At 46.2% G+C, this 17,504-nt stretch overlaps 2 protein-coding genes across 2 annotated transcripts in view; one reads left to right on the forward strand and one right to left on the reverse strand.

Annotated features, from left to right (window-relative positions):
- The window catches only part of LOC107269666 (nuclear pore complex protein Nup88), a 257,533-nt gene that overhangs the window by 236,700 nt on the left and 3,329 nt on the right, over positions 1-17,504 (reverse strand). The gene's annotated exons all lie outside the window — the stretch shown is intronic.
- Positions 8,643-13,027, forward strand: LOC107269658 (kinesin-like protein KIF20B). The gene is made up of 3 exons (XM_025087020.1): positions 8,643-12,134; positions 12,219-12,707; positions 12,773-13,027. The coding sequence occupies exons 1-3, from the start codon at positions 8,799-8,801 to the stop codon at positions 13,025-13,027; spliced, it is 4,080 nt and encodes a 1,359-aa protein (XP_024942788.1). The 5' UTR covers positions 8,643-8,798.

The raw sequence follows: 17,504 nt of genomic DNA on the forward strand, positions 1-17,504 counted from the left end.
GCCATCTACTCAACCTACTCATTCCACGCCTTCGCATTACTTTATCACTTACAGCTTCTCGTCGTTTCCCAGATAGCAACAATATATTCGTATAAATCACATAGTCATCGTCACTGACACCGGATCGTGATACGTTCACCGATAAAAAGCCGAACGCGCATGTGCAAACGTATTACGTAACGGATGCACATAGCGTAGAAAGATCCAAGAGAAAGTTCGTCAATTGGAATTGATTGGAAAACCAATAAAATGTATATCTGACGTGTACGAGAGACGAGGGATGTTTTTTAACTCTCTCTCTCTCTCTCTCTCTCTCTCTCTGATACCCCGGTACACGAAGGGGGTGTGTAGCAACGAATATTTTCTGTGTGAAGAAACATGGGTTCTAATATTAATTTTTATCGAGGCTCGCCGTCATATAGAAGGGGAGAACAGAGAGCCGTTATCGTGTTCGCTAGGGGGTAGTCGAAGCTAGAGGGTAGAAAGTAACATATTGATTAAAATATGACCGGGGCGAAGAACGCTTTGTTTGTTAAAAATCATTGACGCGCTAATTTGAAAATATTGAAGCCGACGCCAGTATACAGTGGTGGAAGGTGGGTAAGGAGGGGAGGCGTCGTGGTACGAGGATCGACATAGCCGTCCGCCTAGGGGTTGATTTCACTCGATACTACCGACTTATACACCCCCACCCGACCGGGAGCTTTCATTAAATATACGATACGACCCGATAGGACTTACTCTGTTTTATACTAATTAATCCCCGACGCGTGCAACCCCTAACCCCCTTTCAACTTTTTCGACGTCATCGATCCCGTTCGACCATTGCACGTTATCGACGTGACGTACAAAAAAACTTTTAAATATAACAACTAAATTTTCATCCCCTCCTCACCAACCCCTTAATCGTACCACCGAATCGGTCGCTGCTAATTAGCGATATCGATGTTACGTAAGTGATTTTGATATTAAAAAAAAAAGAAATTATGGATCGTTCGTAGAAGCAATTTGAGATGACGAAACCTAAAGTGCCGGTTAATCATGGTAATAAAAATATTCCTGACAATCTTCCAATCGTCGCTCTCATTAAAGTCGTGTCGACTTACGATAAAACGTCGAGTGGATATCGCCTGAGCAACTGAACGCGGCAGAACGAGCCAGCGAATGTAAGGAGCGAGAACGAAACTGATTCGATCATCCTGACGTTACTCTATAAATAGATATACCGATGATGGAAGGCTTTAAACGAGATGATATGGCCTCTGATCGACCCAATCAATGCATCCACTAAATCATCGTCTAAACTGACGGCCGCAACACACGCGTTTAACGCGGTGACGATGGTGGGCGACCGGAAGAGTCCACTCATCCAGTGATTGCCGATGCATGCCGTCTTTATGAGACTGCCGTTACACTACACTCGGTCCATACGTGATACGAATTACTCGCTGGTGATTCGCAATCTGCGAGCAAAACAGAAATTGACAATGCGCCACAGGCGTATGACTATACGCAAGAAGGAAGAACAGCACAGCGATAAAGTGCCGATTCCACAGTACCAATGCGAATGATCCGAATTAAGCGTTAAGGTCGGTCTAGGTAAAATTAAATGATCGGAGGACCCGGAGGTCGCTAACCCAAGCTTAGAACGCAGAAGCTGCGGATGAGGAGGAAGAAGAGCGTCCTGCCTTAATGTCCAGTGTCCGGCAATCAGGTATTGACTTTTCCATTAGCCAGGAGAGTTGTGGTCACCGTAACGGGAAAATTGGTCGTAGGGTAAAAGGGACGAAGGTGGGAGCGAAGGTAGATGACGTCACTATCTTTCCAGCTCCCTTTCTCCACGTCCTTTTCTCTTTTACTCTCTTTCGGTTATTCTCCCGGTCCTTTTAGGTTCCTGCTCTTACCGCACGAACGTTGGTACACCGGGCATCCGGTCCTCGTATTACCTATGTGTATCTATGAGTATGGGAAGGACACGTGGACTGAGATAGGACTGAGAGGGGCTGACATTAATTCTCATAACATTTTACGAGGCTGTATCTGACCTGTGTCAAATCCTCCCATACCCACCTATCCCTACGGTTTAGGACTCATAACTCCCAATCACCCTAAGACATGCAGTACTGGAGCAATTGCTGCCGCCAGTGGATACCCACATACCTGGCTATCAGTGACTATTCCTGATATTGCTAGCCGGAACATTGGCTGTGGCAACTTGAGTATCTACGATATCCGGTTGTTCGCTTATAAACAATTTCGTCTTAGTGGTCCAAGACGGTACCTGTGGTATTTCTTATGGTGTTGAGTATCTTGAAGATACAAGTTGGATCAGAGCCGGAGCTGATGATAATGAAAAAAATGCCTCGTTCAGAGAAGCTGTGTGAGCATTTCGGTCCAGGGTGAAGCGAAGAATTCATGGATACAGAGGATACACAGGGACGAAGGGTGAGGAGGAGAGTAAAAGTGTAGGGAAAGGCAGTCGTTAAACGTTCCAAGAAAATCGCGGGACACGTTCGCTGTTCAATTTCGCAAGGGCGTCCCGCTTAAAAACTCTGAGTTCTTTTTGATCTCGCTAAAGAATTCATTAAGTTTGCGGGCGCGCGGTTAGGTATTAATACGGGAACGGGAAAATACCGGGCGCGCTTTATGCTCCCACGAGCTTTGAGATTTGGGGGGGCGGAGGGCGAGTCGGGTGGATGTACATGTATATATACACATCCTTTCGCTTTCTCTTGCTCTCCTCTCTCGCATCCCTTAACTATCGATGATTTTTTTAAAACCATCTGAAAAAAAAGTATAGAGAACCGAGTTAAAGAACTGACTCGACCTAAGGGCGTAGAAGGAGCTTGCCTGACCGGAGCTTAGGGGACGATTTAATTTCTTTGTAAAAACTTGCCGGCTCAGGCTGAAGAGAGATGCGAAACCTGCCTGAAGAAGGAAAAACGAGTCGCTTCGACCTTAGACCTGCGGTTAGCCCTTAGCGAATGGTGATACTAAGGGTAGGTGGTATAACCAGAGTAAAGATTGGCTGGACGATGGACGATCGGATAGGAAAGCTGTAGGGGTTGTTTCCCTGTCGGCGAAGTGCATTTGGCCATCAAATAACATCGGCAGCGCCTATAACCGGCTTATACGCCCGGACATAAAGTCGACTCGCCGTTCACCAGCGAGACTTCCCTCCCTAGGAACCAGCCCCCCCCCTCTCTCCCGCCCCTCCCCACACACGCGAAACACACTAACTCGTCATCAGCGGACGTCCAACCACCCTCCTGCTACCTATACGGTATCAGGAGTTGCGGCTCTTAGGGGGGCTTAGGTCGCGATATCAGTTGATTGGGTCTCGCAAGTGTCTCTACAAGCCAGTATTCCCCGTTAGTCTTTGCCCAGTGGCAAACCTTAATGGCTACCCCTTCGGACCCCGACCTTCTATCATATTCCCTCTTAACACCCGTTCTCGCTATACTGAAAACTACCCCTCTGCTAGGAAGCATACCGTATGTACCTGCCTGAGACTTTCCAACGGGCAGCTATGATTTTCCGAAGGGGGATGATTTCTAATTAAACTTCATCCACCCTTCGCACCTCATATGTATACATATATACTTTATACCTAACCTCTTGCAAGACACCAACTCCTTTTTCTCCGACAAGATTAAGAAAGCGCTACCAGATTTCCGCACTCGGGCACTACTTCCTATATCCATATCCGGAGAATACCAATAACTTGCCAATATCGGCATCACTGGCGTACTGAGCGCAATATAAACATTTATGGCCCAATGTGGTGTCCTTCCACACTCCTCGTCCACCGTTCGTCCCTTAGAGGTTCTCAAATAATACGGGTATACGATGTTGTATCGACGTAAGTAGAAAAAAAGATATCAATGAAAAGCATCCCTTAGAAAAGAAAAACGCTAGCACCTGCACACAACTGTACGAAAGTTCCGTGTAGCAATATTGAAATTTAAGTGAAATCAACCCCCTGACACTCTGAGAACCTTTTCCAATTAACAATGAGAGCTGCTGCGTCCTGGGACATCTATAAGACATGAAATGAAAGAAGGGTGGGCATCGGTAGCCAATGTGGTTGCAACGTGGAGTATCGTCCTTCCTTACGAACGACATAGGGATTCACCCTTAGTCTGTCCTAGGAGTGAGTATCAATGTGCGAAGCCAGGTTGGCATGTAGACGTGTGCGTCGGGGACACTTAATGTTTCTCTATCTATAGCGGACAGGACAGGGTAGCAAGGATATTGTTATATACGACATTTGCGGAGGACCAGGGTAGAGAAGAGAGCTGGTAACACTGTGTGTTTATGTGAGTGAGAGAGAGAAAAGAAAAGAGAGAAGAAAAGAAAATACAAGAGTGCCAGAGCAGGAGCTCCAAGAGATATCGTCGACCACCAATTACTGGCGACCAAGACTTATTGAAAAGATCCCCATGGGCGAAGCCTCGTAGAATCACGTTTCATATAGCTAATGAACACCGATTACCCTTCTCGGCGAGTAGGTGCAGCAAGCGTCGAGTATTTCTTGTAATTGGAAATAGCGATAAGAAATTGACTTTCGGTGGAGAAAATTCAAAATTTCAGTAGAGATTATAATATACCAGAAAACAGTGTGGTGGCTGTGCCCGTAAAGAGACTTTGACAGGGTGTATAGTGTGGAGTATACGGGAAACTGACAGTGGCACGAAATCAAAGGCCACACGCGATAAATTAGATTGTGTAAGTTGCGGAGGAATTGTATCACTTTGACGTTAGATTCGATATTTCGGCATAAAATAGCTTAGACGCAGAGAATCCGCCCCACTGTATTGAGAAGTAAACGCCATAATTCGGTAACACCTTCAACCCCCGATATAAGGGAGTATTAGTTTTGATGCTGCCTCCTCGTAACACGTGGGCTGTCTGGCTCGTAGCTCGCCTTACCTACTACCAGCGCATAGCCCGTAGTAGCTTCCAGCTCTCATACCTCATGAGCCGGTATAGCTCGTTGCTTGCAGCGAGCGAGCGAGAGAAGATTCTCTTTACCAATTTTCCTCCTCAAAGCTCCATCGTCTTTGATCAGCTCTTGCAGCGCCCCTATAATGTCTCCGACCCCTGAACGACACCCAACCACCCCCCTCCGTAACATTCTGTGTTTCTTCCCTGTCACCGTTCGTTGCATCCGTGTACTTACTCCTCGTCGAATTCCTCAGCCAAGTGATCCAATATTTTATCCAATCGCAGTATAATTAAGATGAATCCCAAAGATAATAAGTTTTAATTAATTATCTATATATTTGATCGTCGAACGAGTCCTCGAGTACTTTTCACTTATCCGTCACCATGGCCGCGGATACCTGAGTCCTCGCGGAGGGCACTTGGCAACGTGAACGGATGGGTTGAAAGGGAGAATATAGAAATGGCTTTCGAGATTCAGACAGTTTCTCGTTAAAGTAATCCGCTTGAGTTTTCGTGAAATATCGAAACATATAGAGGCCACGAGTAATCTCAGAGGCGACGATTGCCAATCTCGTCGAGTCCTGGAAATAATATGACGTCGTCGACGTCGCCTCTCGGAATCCATGCCTCGATCAGGCTTACGCCAATGAGAGGGATGGCATTAATTATTCCCTTTAGACTACGCGTGGTACGATCTCCCAGACTCTGTTCGCTGTCGCCATTAATTTACATTGCTCGAACCATCCAAAGTACTCTGTCTCAGTTATACCAACCCCTCTGGATATTTACCGTTCATCGTCTCCCTTATCGTTGGTAATGCCTCTTTTTTTTATCATTAACATATTTATAAATATCATCGTATACCCTCCTACGTCAGCCGTCTCCGGATCCATCCCCCTGGCGGCTACGGACGGTACCATTTCCCTCAATTTCCTCAGATCGTAGCTGATGAAAGGAGCCCGTTAATTGGGAATACTGATGCCAGCGCGAAAGAGTATTTTGGATCAATCCTACGTTGTGCCGTATCGTCCCTTGACTTTTCTCAGACTCCCTCGAGCTCCCAACCAGAGAGGTTCACCAGATTCTCCGCGTCTCCGCCCATATACGAGAGATCCTCGCGGATGATAAGACCAGCAGGACTCCGTCAAAGGAACCTCATTTATGAGACTTTCAGCAAACAAATGGATAAATCTAATATCGCTCCTCCTATCGTCAAGAAAATTTCCCATCCTTGAAAACCTACAAGACGAGTCCATTATCCGGCAGATCACTCGATTTTATTCCCTCTGACATACCCAAGGTGGTAAAACAGATTCGACACTGAAATTCAGTAAAAAAAAAAGTACACAGCGAAACTCCACTTGAATTTTATCCCTGTGCCAACCGAGTACACGTATCCAAGTAAATACACGTTAATTAGGACTTAGGCTAAAAAAACGTATCGGCATTGAAAAGAAAGGACAAAGTCACCACGAAAGTTCAGTTGGCCTAATTGAGAATAGTCTCATTGGCCCCAGGCTCAGATATGAATTTCTCAGCTAAATTTCACAGTTAACAATGTTACAAGGGGACGTCAGCCGTATCTCTCATAGAAATCGGCAGCGGTCCAACGATCAGCCATTTGTACCGAGTCACTGAGAATTACGCAGTAGTTGTATACGTACAAGGCATTATTAGCACGTTCACGATCGACGTACACGTGGTTCCCCCTTTATAAGCAAATGGCCATTTTCGCTCCGCCACCATCGATCGGATATGCCTTGAGTGCATCCCGATTAAAAAAGCATGAATTAGCCAGGCACGTCACGCTAGCAGCATCTGTTGTAGCGACCAATAATACGACGCGGCGCGATCCTCAATGTACATCGTGCTGGTGCATCTTGCGCGTATCTCTACACGTTAACGCGCGTACATAATATGGCTGCGTAAGGCAGCGTGTACATACGTGGGTCGCGGGCGGAGATACGTACTACGACCTATCTTAAGTCGGGATCAGTCTGGGTCGGTTCTCCGTTAGTGGCATTTATAACTCATCATTATTATTTGAGTTGATTTGAAACACGCGCGTCTCCCCCTCTCCTCACTCCCGCCTCGCTCCATCCTCATTCCCTCGCCATTCTCTCTTCCGTTTCTGTCTCTCTCGCTGCTTCACGTATACACCCAGCATCCTACTCCTTCCTTCCTCGGGCAGCATTGAACCCTGAAAGCAGCTGCCGGGTAACTTGTACTTTTCACTGGAGTCACCGGGTATATCGGCACGATTGTATAACGCGCTACAGTGGAGACCGATACCGATAAGAGAGAGCCCTTATAGGTCCCAGCCATGTCAGGGAGATGACACTAAAAGTTAACTGGGGTCGATGGGAGAGTGCGGGAAATTTGTCACTATTAAATAAATAAGCCTATAAACACAGCGGAGAGGTCGATCCTCGCGCGAAGCACGTTAACGCCCGATACCTTAGACGGCTGTTATTTCTCATACGAGGGACCCGTCTTACGATCACCGCAGGAAGTGGGCTTCTCTTAAAGAGAGCGGACGGGACGTCACCGATATGGACCGTAGCCAGATAGAGAGAGACGAGTTGGGAACTTGGAGCTTTTTATGGTCTATAAGTTTATCTTATACGCGCGACCCCGGTAGATCGGATCTGATACGTCTATTATGACGTAAATGGTTAACGATCCGAGCACCGATAATGTCCTTTCCCACTGTAACCAAGACTTTCCGCAGCATCCGTACTCTCGATGATTCTTCTATCTCGCAGCATCCAGCCACCACGAAGCACAGTTCTAATAGCCAGTGACTATCAGCTCGTCCTAACGTGGCTTCTCGATTTCACTCCCGAGACACGTACTATCAATTTACATAGTGCCGGACTTGCGTACGTGTGTTCGCAGATGCATTCGGGGAGGGTGGACCACCGTCAGTGGTCCAGATCTTTCGGTCGGAGCGGCTTTGCTCTTGCGAGAGAAGCCGCGCGTGCGATGAGCCGATACGAAGTAGAGCGGCGAAGACGAAAGGGAAAATTGCTAAAGTGGCGGTATGGGGGTTCGGGTTGGCGGGTGGGGATGTGATGGTTGGGTTAAGGGTGAGATGGGGGGCGAGGGGGGGTGGTCCGTCGATACAAGGAGTCGATTGTGGACTGAAAGGCACCGCCGGCCTCGGCACGCCACCACGCTTCAGAAGCACAGTGGCTGTCTGTGCCCAATAGATTCTGATGCTGAGATACCGAACATCGCGCGCCCCATCTCGAATGGCGGCAGGGCTATTAGCTCTAGCTTTGATTGGCTCCGTTTAATGGGCCAGGCGACACGCATATAAATTGCTGCTTGCTTTGAAGATATTTTGAGCAACCGAGAACTAACGCCGCTACTCGATTTCTGTTCGCTATTATACTGCGACGCTCTCCTTGGCAATTATACTTCGGCTTCGTGAATCGGTTCGGAATTCTCTGCTAGGTGGTCACCGACTTGGATGACTAGAGAGAAATTGCTGAGGAGGATCTTTGATGCCGCTGGAGAATTTCCGTGTTTTTCTTTTTTTTTTCTTTTTTACTTTATACCCTATCTAATAACCATAGAGAAATTACGTGACCCGACTGCCGTGAAGTTTGCTGCCGCTTGTGAAAAAATATTGAAACAGGCGAGCGCTTCGATTTTTATTTGACAGAACTTCGTAACCTCCGTTTCGTAGGGATATCGGTGAACGCGGTGTAGGCGGGAAATTCTTTAGGGATTTAAAAAAATCGTTCTCGTGAATCCAACTCGTATTGAAAAGTATAGTGATTTGTTTAGTGAATTGCCGTTTGCTGTTTAATTAATTAATTGTTTGTTTCATCGTCTCGTTAATCATGGAAATTCCTTCGCGTTCGGATGGATCGTCCATGGAAAGACTCACTGAGAGAAGTGTGGGGGGTCAATCGATTTCTAAGGAGTCTGAAGACGAGCTACAGGATTATAACAGATCGCTGTCCCTGCAGGGTGACTCGTGTGTAAACTGTAATCAGACAGTCAAGGTATATTTAAGATTGAAGCCTGGATCAGACAATTACGAAAATTCGGACATGTACACGATAACGAACTCCACGACGCTCCTAACAAAATTGTCTACTGCGGAAGGTGCAGGTGGTTGTCAAAAAAGGGGTAAACATTTTGAAAATCCTACAAGACGTTTCACGTTCGCCAGGACCTTCGGTCCCGAGTGCTCGCAGGCCCAGCTGTTCGATCAGGCTGTTAAGCAGCAAATGGTAGACTTCCTGACAGGTCAAAGTTCGACGGTTATGAATTACGGCACAATCAATGCTGGAAAGTCGTATACCATGCTGGGAACACTCGCGTCACCCGGTATAATACCACGTGGTATAAAGTTGACGTTCTCTACGCTCAATTGCACTTTATTCCCTTGGTACAAGCCGAGTCCGCTGAACGGTGCGATTGGATTGGTTGAATCGGAACGAATTCATGAGACGGAATTAAGAAGAAAATTTATTGCTGATGCGATCGACAAGACTCAGTGGATCACGGCTTTTGAAAGTTTCCAAACTTCCGGTATAGAGGGAAACGAAATTTTCCAAGATGCTTTGTACTCTGTATGGGTATCCTTTGGTGAAATTTATAACGAAACTGCGTATGATCTTTTGGCTGAAAACGAAAGTAAACACTTACCGCTTACCATGGTGACAGATAAGCATGGTTCTACCTTTATCAAAGGGCTTAGAATGATATCAGCCACGACCGATATGGAGGCTTATAAGATTTTTATGATCGGTCAATCAAGACTGAAGGTAGCTTCCACTATGACGAATCCCAAGAGTTCGAGATCTCAGGCGATTTTCACGATAAGGCTATTGAAGTACTTTAACGATTTTTCACCCGACGAAGTCGAGATCAGCTCGATGAATTTTTGCGATCTGCCAGGATTCGGTCAATCCAGAAGAACGTTGAATATCGGCAAGAGACTCAAGGAGGCGCAAAATATTAACAGCAGTCTCTTGGTTCTCGGTAGATGCTTAAAGGCTGTTCTCAATAGTCAAATGTCCAGGGAAAATGGGGAAATTTGCGCTCCGTTTCGCGAATCCAAACTTACGAGATTGTTCCAGAAAGCCCTTTCTGGGAAGGAGTTCATATCGTTCATAGTCAATTTGAATCCGACGTCTGATCTTCATGCCGATAATCAGAGTGTTTTGAGTTTTTGTAATATTGCCAAAAAAATAGCAATCAACCCCAGCATGGATCTGAGAAAGTCAACAGTTTCAGAAATAAATTTTCAAAGTTCTCATACAACGATCGGTAAATTGGATAAAGCTAAGGATGAGATTACCGAAAAATCCTGTATTTCGGAACGAACCGGTTATGCAAAATTGAAAGGAGAAAACGAAATGCTGAAAAAGGAAGTTGCGAATTTGAAGAATTCAATGTTCAGTCGCGAACTGGAAGTTCGACAGGAAATGGTGCAGTCCTGTACGGAAGTGATAAAAGAACTAGAAGCAGAATGGAGAAGTCACGCGAAGGAAGTCGAAAAACATCAAGAAAATTTGCTCAAGTGGTCGGTCAATCAAGTTGAGGATTTTTACAAGGAACGTATTTCGAATATCAATCAAAGAAAACGTAGACGTACGGAGAACGGTAAAGAAAACGAGGAGGATAAAGCGACGATAGAGGAATTGGAGATTGAAAATGCTCAATTAATTTCCAAAATTCTGGGACACAAGGAAACCATACGGGAATTAACGAAGGACAGTACAAAAATAGAAACAGAAAAAAATCAGAGCAATTTCGAGAATAGTCTACTGAGAAAGGAGTTAAAAGATTTGCAAAAATTCATAGAATCGTCACAGGACGAGGGTTGCGACGGTGAAAATTCGGAATGCTTGACAGATCAATTAAAGAATTTGATAAACACCAAAGATGATAAGATCAAGACTTTGAAAAAATCTCTCGATCAATCCAAGGAGGAATACGTAAGGATCAGTGCGGAAGTTATAAGAGCGGAAATGGATTTACTAGGCTCAAAGAAGGTCCTATCGGAGAATTCAACCAAAGTGAAAAACCTCGAAGACAAAGTGTCTGAAAAATCAAATTACATAGGTATGCTCCAGTCACAGTTAAACGTTCAAAGAAAACAGCTGATTGATTCGGAGATAGAGATCCAGGAGTTTCAAGATAAATTGAATAAATCCGAATTGAAGGTATCGATCCTGTCGAGGAGAGTGGAGAAATTTGAAAACTCCGATTACGCGCTATCCGCGTATGCCAATGCGAAAGGCGACGACTCTCTTCTAGAAAATGACCTCAATCAGTCGGACAGTAAATTGCTACTGAAGGAATCGAGAAGCGAAGATAACAGTAAGAACGATTCCGGAATAATAGTAAATCGCGAGAGCGAAAGTCAAAGATCTACGTGCACGACGAACAGTATAAAATCAGAGAGCGATGACAAAGGTAGTCAAACGATTGGATTGGACCAAGAGACCAAAAAAGGGATTCTCGAAGAACTGGAGTCGTTGCAGCAGCAGCACGAGACTCTGAAGGTGAAACGGGTACAGGAGATTCAAAAAACAAATGAGCTTCATGAGGAATTGGAATTTTTCAAAAAGGCTGCGAACGTTCACGAAAGGAACACGGATACGTTTATGGTCCAGGCGAAGGAGTACGAGCTAAAGTATAGAGAGGCGTCGAAGGATCTGGAAGCTCGTTCTCGGGAGTACGAGAACGTGATCAGGGAATTACGTGAGAAACTGGAGATCAGCCAGGAAAGTGAAAATCGTACATCGCGATGTCTGGAGGAATATCTCGAGAAGTCAGACTCCCTGGGGAGTCAGTTATCAGTGGCGTACGGGGAACTCGAAAGAGCCTCTGTCAAGTGCTTCACGCAGCACGTGCCCAAAATTGATAAGCTGGAGAAGGAGTGTCTTTCGAAAAGCCAAAAAATTATTCAACTGGAGGAAAGAATCGTGGAGTTGGAAAAGGACCAAGTGAAACTGGTGGTAATCAACGACAGATTAAAAGATTTGGACGAACTTTTCGAAAGGTCCAATAGAGACAAAATGAACAGTCTGGAGGAGATCAATCGGAGAAAGGAATTTCAATTATTTCTCGAGGAGAAGCTTGAGGAATTCAAGAAACGTATAGACGAGAGGGAGCAAGAAATCGCGTCGCTTCAAGAGAAGCTGCAATTCATTGTTAAGGTGAATTTAGAAAATAGTGAATTGTCCAATGATCTTGGTAAAAGGATAACGGAATCGACAATGAAATTGCGTACTGTCAAGCAGGAATTGATCAGATCGGAAGATGATCGGAGGACGATCGAACGAGACTCCAGACGAGAAATCGGTAAGCTCAGAGCGCATTTACTGGCACTGGAGAAAAATGCGGCATTCCTCAATGCGATTCACCAAGAGGACGAGTGCAGAAGGAACGAAGTGGACGGACTGAAGATTCTGCTTCAAGAGAAGGATCGTGAGATGAATCTTCTGAAGAAGCACAGGGACAAGACCATCAGAAGATACGAATCCTTAGTCCGGCATCTGCAGGGGAACGTGGAGAGATGTAAGCAGGAATCGATGAGAACGAGAAAAGTGCAACAGAAGAAATTGCCATTTTACAAGCAGTGCCAATTTTCCGAGTCAAAGTACGTTAAGGAGGACTCGAGTATTCGCAGTTCCGCCAGTCTGCAAACAATCGATACGTCGACACCAAGGGGATGGAGAAAGTTCAGTAGAAAGAGGGAAAGTTTTATAGAAAACAGTAAACCCCAAGAAGTATGCTGCACTTGATTCGAAGAATTAATTTTTTCGAAATTCCAAATTTTTTTTTTGCGTTACAGGTAAAAAGGAAATCCGACCTGGAAATAATATCTGGGGAGTATCGAATTCCTGAGAGAAACGAGGATTCGTCGGCGATAACCGTTTCTACGACTGACGAATCCCTAGACGAATACCATAGAATAACAAGGTGGATGGAGATACGAAGAAGCAATGGAAAAACGAAATATTTGGTACAAAAGAACGAAGTGTGCATAGACGTCGAGCCGGATGATGATTTTCAAAAAGTCCCAAACGCGGAATTCTATCAAAGATAAATACTGTAAATACCATTCGTTATTAAATATACGCTTGTACGTTACCCACGCAGACTGGAATCAAACCATGAAACATCCCCACAGACTATCATAACTCATAGTCAGATAATCGATCAGTAATATTATTGGCTTACTCCCGCTATTTCCTTTTCCCCCAAGACAAGATCCTAATAGCAAAACCTAGTTCCACTAGGTTCGTTACAATAATCTCACCCCCATAGCCATAGAGACTGACGATATGGGGGGTTTCCGGACGTTCCAGATTTTATTGGCAATATGCCATAATTCCCGACATTAGATGCCGCTGACGCTTTCCTACTCATTACCAGGCTATGGTCTCTACGTGATCTTTTTCATCTAGTTTTTCCCCTTCCGTTTCCCCGACCCCGTCCCCTGTCCCCGTCTTTTTGCGGCTTCTGATTGGAAATTATGACGAGGGTTATCGAAATTGGCCAGCGTCCTGAGCAATCTCCACCCCCGCCCCACGGGCCAAGGGGTGGCTGGAAGATTCCAGGGACAGCCTGAACGGCCACCCCATTTCTGGCACTCGGTCAGATTTCAAGGACCTTCAGGTCGGCGTCGTCGCCGTCGCGATGTCACTGCCTCCACAGTCTCTGCACCCTTAGTGTAACTTTTGAACGAGCGACTCTTGCTTGCCTGGCCGCCTTGTCAAAGGGGTGAGAGGGGGCTGGTTCTCGTTATCGAGAGGGTTGGCTAAGCTCCTGATTCTCCAGCCCTCTCCCTACCCCAATTCCTTCTCTCATTTTCCATCTTTCTCACCCGCGCACCCCCTAGTCGATCCACCCTGACTCTCGTCCTACTTACTACCACTAGTGCCACTAGCAGCAGCGATGGCGGATTCGCGAGGGCCATTCTCGGCGGCTTTACCTCTCGCACTCCGGTGATTTCTCCGGGCAAATGTACCGCGAACTTTCCTCTTTCAATTGGCAATAAGATTTGATCGTTGCGGGAAATATCATCCAATTTCCTTTCTCTCCCTACCTACCCCGAGCTAACCCAGAACGTAGCCTGGGTCCTACTGACGTTCCTATACCTTCCCCGACATCCCCACAGCCTCCCGGCTGACATCCCAAACTTTCCACAGTCCTACTTTCAGCATACACCGACAACGTAGAAAATAGATTCGTCATTGAACGATGTAATTTTCGAAAATCCAAAATTCCCACAATTACTCAAAATTGATATTTCTACAGGGTAACCTGAAATTTTTATAGACCCACCCATGAGGATGGAATTTCGAGTGACGATTTAACTGAGGAAGGGTTAAGAAAGACGAAGACAGCGAGAAGGAGGTTAACGGGGTGAAGGAGGGTTGCGGCAATGGTTGAGGAATATGCGCCAGAGTGCTACGAGAATAAGATGAGAAGGGAGGAAGTAGAAAAGGGGTTAAAGTCATTCGGGCAAAGTTTCCGCGAGACATTAGTTTATAATTCGGCAATCCCGGATCAGTATTTGTCACGATTAGCTGATCCTCTTCTGCGACAATGGCGAATAAGGGTCTCGTCGAGGGTGAGCCCGAGGTAGGACGGAACCCCCGGGGTGGATCCTCCTTCGTGCCACGAGTTTTCATTAATTTCTCCAATTCGACCGAACTATTGTCGTAGTTACGCACAATTTCGAGGCGACAAAGCATCCGCGCCCTCGAGCCCTTCCTACGACCTGAGATTGACGTAGACGTAGAGAGAAACGTAAGGAGTTATAATAACCAGAGAAAGGGCCAAGTAGAAGTAAAGGAGAACAGAGTTTCAGGGATGCGCGATGTGGGACGGAAGGTGAAAAGAGGGGTCGCAGCCTCCTATGGATTATATTTCGCGTGTCATTTACCCCATGATTTAGACCGATGATGTTTCTTCGAGGAAGCAAGGGGAGAGCGGGGGAGCGTGTTATAATTTCTCACGCGTTTACCTAACCTTTCACTGAAGCCGTCAAACAATCCTTCGCACAATTTAATATTTAGACATTTTTCATCGCTAATACCACCGAATTATGAACCACCGAGGAACAAGTCACTCCTTGCCGTTTATCGTTCCATTGTCACGTCCCAGGAAGCATCTGCCATTTTGACAGCCAGTGACGTAAATATCGGCAAGAATTAGGGAGAAAGTTGCACTCGCGTGGCTGAGAGTCGTGAACGCGGCGGGGTTGCGGAGGAAGAAATTGAGGATATAGACCGAATGGGAGAAAGTGCGATATGCATATACGCGATACGTGCAGAAGACAAGGAGAAGAGTATACGGAGCGAGATACGTAGAAATGGAGCAAGCGAGCGGGCGAGCCTGCGAGCTCCGAACAATAAGCAATAATACGTAATGCAATTCAAACGTTGAGGCTGGCAATACTCCGAACCCGACTGGTACAATACCGGGAAATGCAAGGCAGGCATTTCCTGCAAACGGGAAAACGGAGACAATCGTACAATACGAACGGTTCAGTCTATTGCATATTTGCCTTTACGCAATTCCACCGTGTTATTACGCAACCGCGAGTTTATCCTTGTCGTACTCTCGTCCTCCTCTCGTCTCGTTGTAGTAATCGCCATCGGAATTCTTCTCGGTCTCTTTCCCATGCTACCCTACTCCCACCCTAAACTGCCGGATGAGGATCCGGCAGAGACTTCCATCCAGCACGCAGGTACGCCCATCCTCGTCGTTGTCGACGTCATCTTCCTCGTGATCCTCGTCCATATCGGCGCCAAGGTACACGCGACATTTTAATTTCCACATTCCCAGGGACTCGGAAGAGCACTTCCGGTGCCGAAGGCGTCGAGAGGACCTTGACGCTGGGACAGTGGAGCGACCCCTTGGGTAAGAGCAGACGGGATGACGGGAGGGTGTGGAGGGTGCGGATAAATTGTGGAAAGGGGATGAAATCGTTCGTTCTAATATCAGACAACGAGCCCGAAGCGAGAATGGCGACGAAGAGAGGAGAAAGCGAGGAAATTGTCTCAGTGATATACTGAACAGGAAGTTCCTTATATTCCAAGTGGCACACGTTTCGAATGGAATAATTCGACGGTGGTTAAATCTTACTGCAGGAGTAAAGAGGATATAGCCATCCAGTCCGTTCCACGTGTTCCAGTGGTCCAGAGGATTACGATCGGATCCACGAAAAATTCTTTCGAGAATTAACCGGACCAAATCTTCGGAGTACTTTGAATATCCCTATAGAGGGTTCAGCGAATTGGTCGGGCAGGGTCAAAGGTCCCCAGGGCGAGCTGCTGGAGCAAAAGGAGCCTCAGGCAATCCGCAAACGCCGCAGCGTTCCCTCGACACAACTTACCGGGATTTTATTTGTTTTTACATATGCCACGGGATACGATAAGAAAATGCTCGCGATATTTCACGTTTTTATATCCGAAGCCGTTTTGCCTTGAGGTGTTGGCCGGCTCGCATCCCTTGGCCCTACGGGAACGGGGCGTCGCGACGGTCCTTCGTTCGCGTACGAATTTTATACGGCGGACTGATATGCGAAATAAGTAGCCCCCGGCGTATGGACGAGCTCACCCTTATTATTAACTTACTCGATAGCTCGCACGTATACGCGTATGACGATATTTTCGAACTTTCTCCTATTGCTACAATTTTGTCACTTTTTTTTATCACTCCGTCTCTTTTCCTCTTATTACTTCCTTACTCTCCTTCTCTTATCTCTGTCTACATATACGAGCAGGCATAAACGATTTTCTATGGCGGCGGAATTATCCGTATGTAACAAGACGACATGGCTGTATGTTTCAAGTGGCTATTGAGATCCTTCTCGAGCTGCCCTTATGACTTGGCTGATATTGGAGGCAATGAGGCAGGCTACTTTTAACAAGACGACTTCAAACCCTCTTTGCCATTTTGCCATTTCGCCATACAGCCCGATATCCACCCGAACTCCCGATGCGCCGTTCGTTGTTATGGAATACCATAAAATGACGAAGTGCGCGACGAAACCATTGATCTCAATTTCTTTTTCATAACAAGCTCTCGATTATACGAAGGGACTAAGTCTACTTTTTTTTTTTCTTCTCTCGTCCTCCCTTCAATCATCCTTTTCACTCATCGCTATACGCGAACATCCCCGCTGGAACTTTGTCCTATGCTAAAAGCGGGCCAAGAGTGGGAAAGAGAGAGATGAGGATAGCTCAATGTACCTAAGAAGGATCTCGCGTAGCAGTGATGCTGGGCTTCGAGGACTCCTCGCGCAGAGTTATCTTGAGAAATAGTCTTGGCACGATTGGCGCCCAAGGTATTAAGATTCGCGAAACAAAGCGGCGATTTGTCCAAATTTATCGGGCCAGCCGAGCAATTAGGCAAATAAGCAGTCTAAACGGAATAGACAAGGGATGAAACGGATGAAACGGATGGAAGGGATGGAAGGGTGTAACGACAAACAATTTCTCGACGAACGGCAACAACATTTCATTCCATTTGTTCATCCACCGACCCCGTCTTTCACCCCCCCCCCCTCC

This window comes from Cephus cinctus, unplaced genomic scaffold, assembly GCF_000341935.2.
Source record: "Cephus cinctus unplaced genomic scaffold, Ccin1 Ccin1_scaffold0689, whole genome shotgun sequence".
Taxonomy (NCBI): domain Eukaryota; kingdom Metazoa; phylum Arthropoda; class Insecta; order Hymenoptera; family Cephidae; genus Cephus; species Cephus cinctus.

Coding starts and splice junctions, on each gene's coding strand:
- LOC107269658 (XM_025087020.1), top strand. CDS start 8,799: ATGGAAATTCCTTCGCGTTCGGATGGATCGTCCATGGAAAGACTCACT. Junction 12,135..12,218: donor AGCTGCAATTCATTGTTAAG/GTGAATTTAGAA, acceptor ACTGTCAAGCAG/GAATTGATCAGATCGGAAGA. Junction 12,708..12,772: donor AAAACAGTAAACCCCAAGAA/GTATGCTGCACT, acceptor TTTGCGTTACAG/GTAAAAAGGAAATCCGACCT.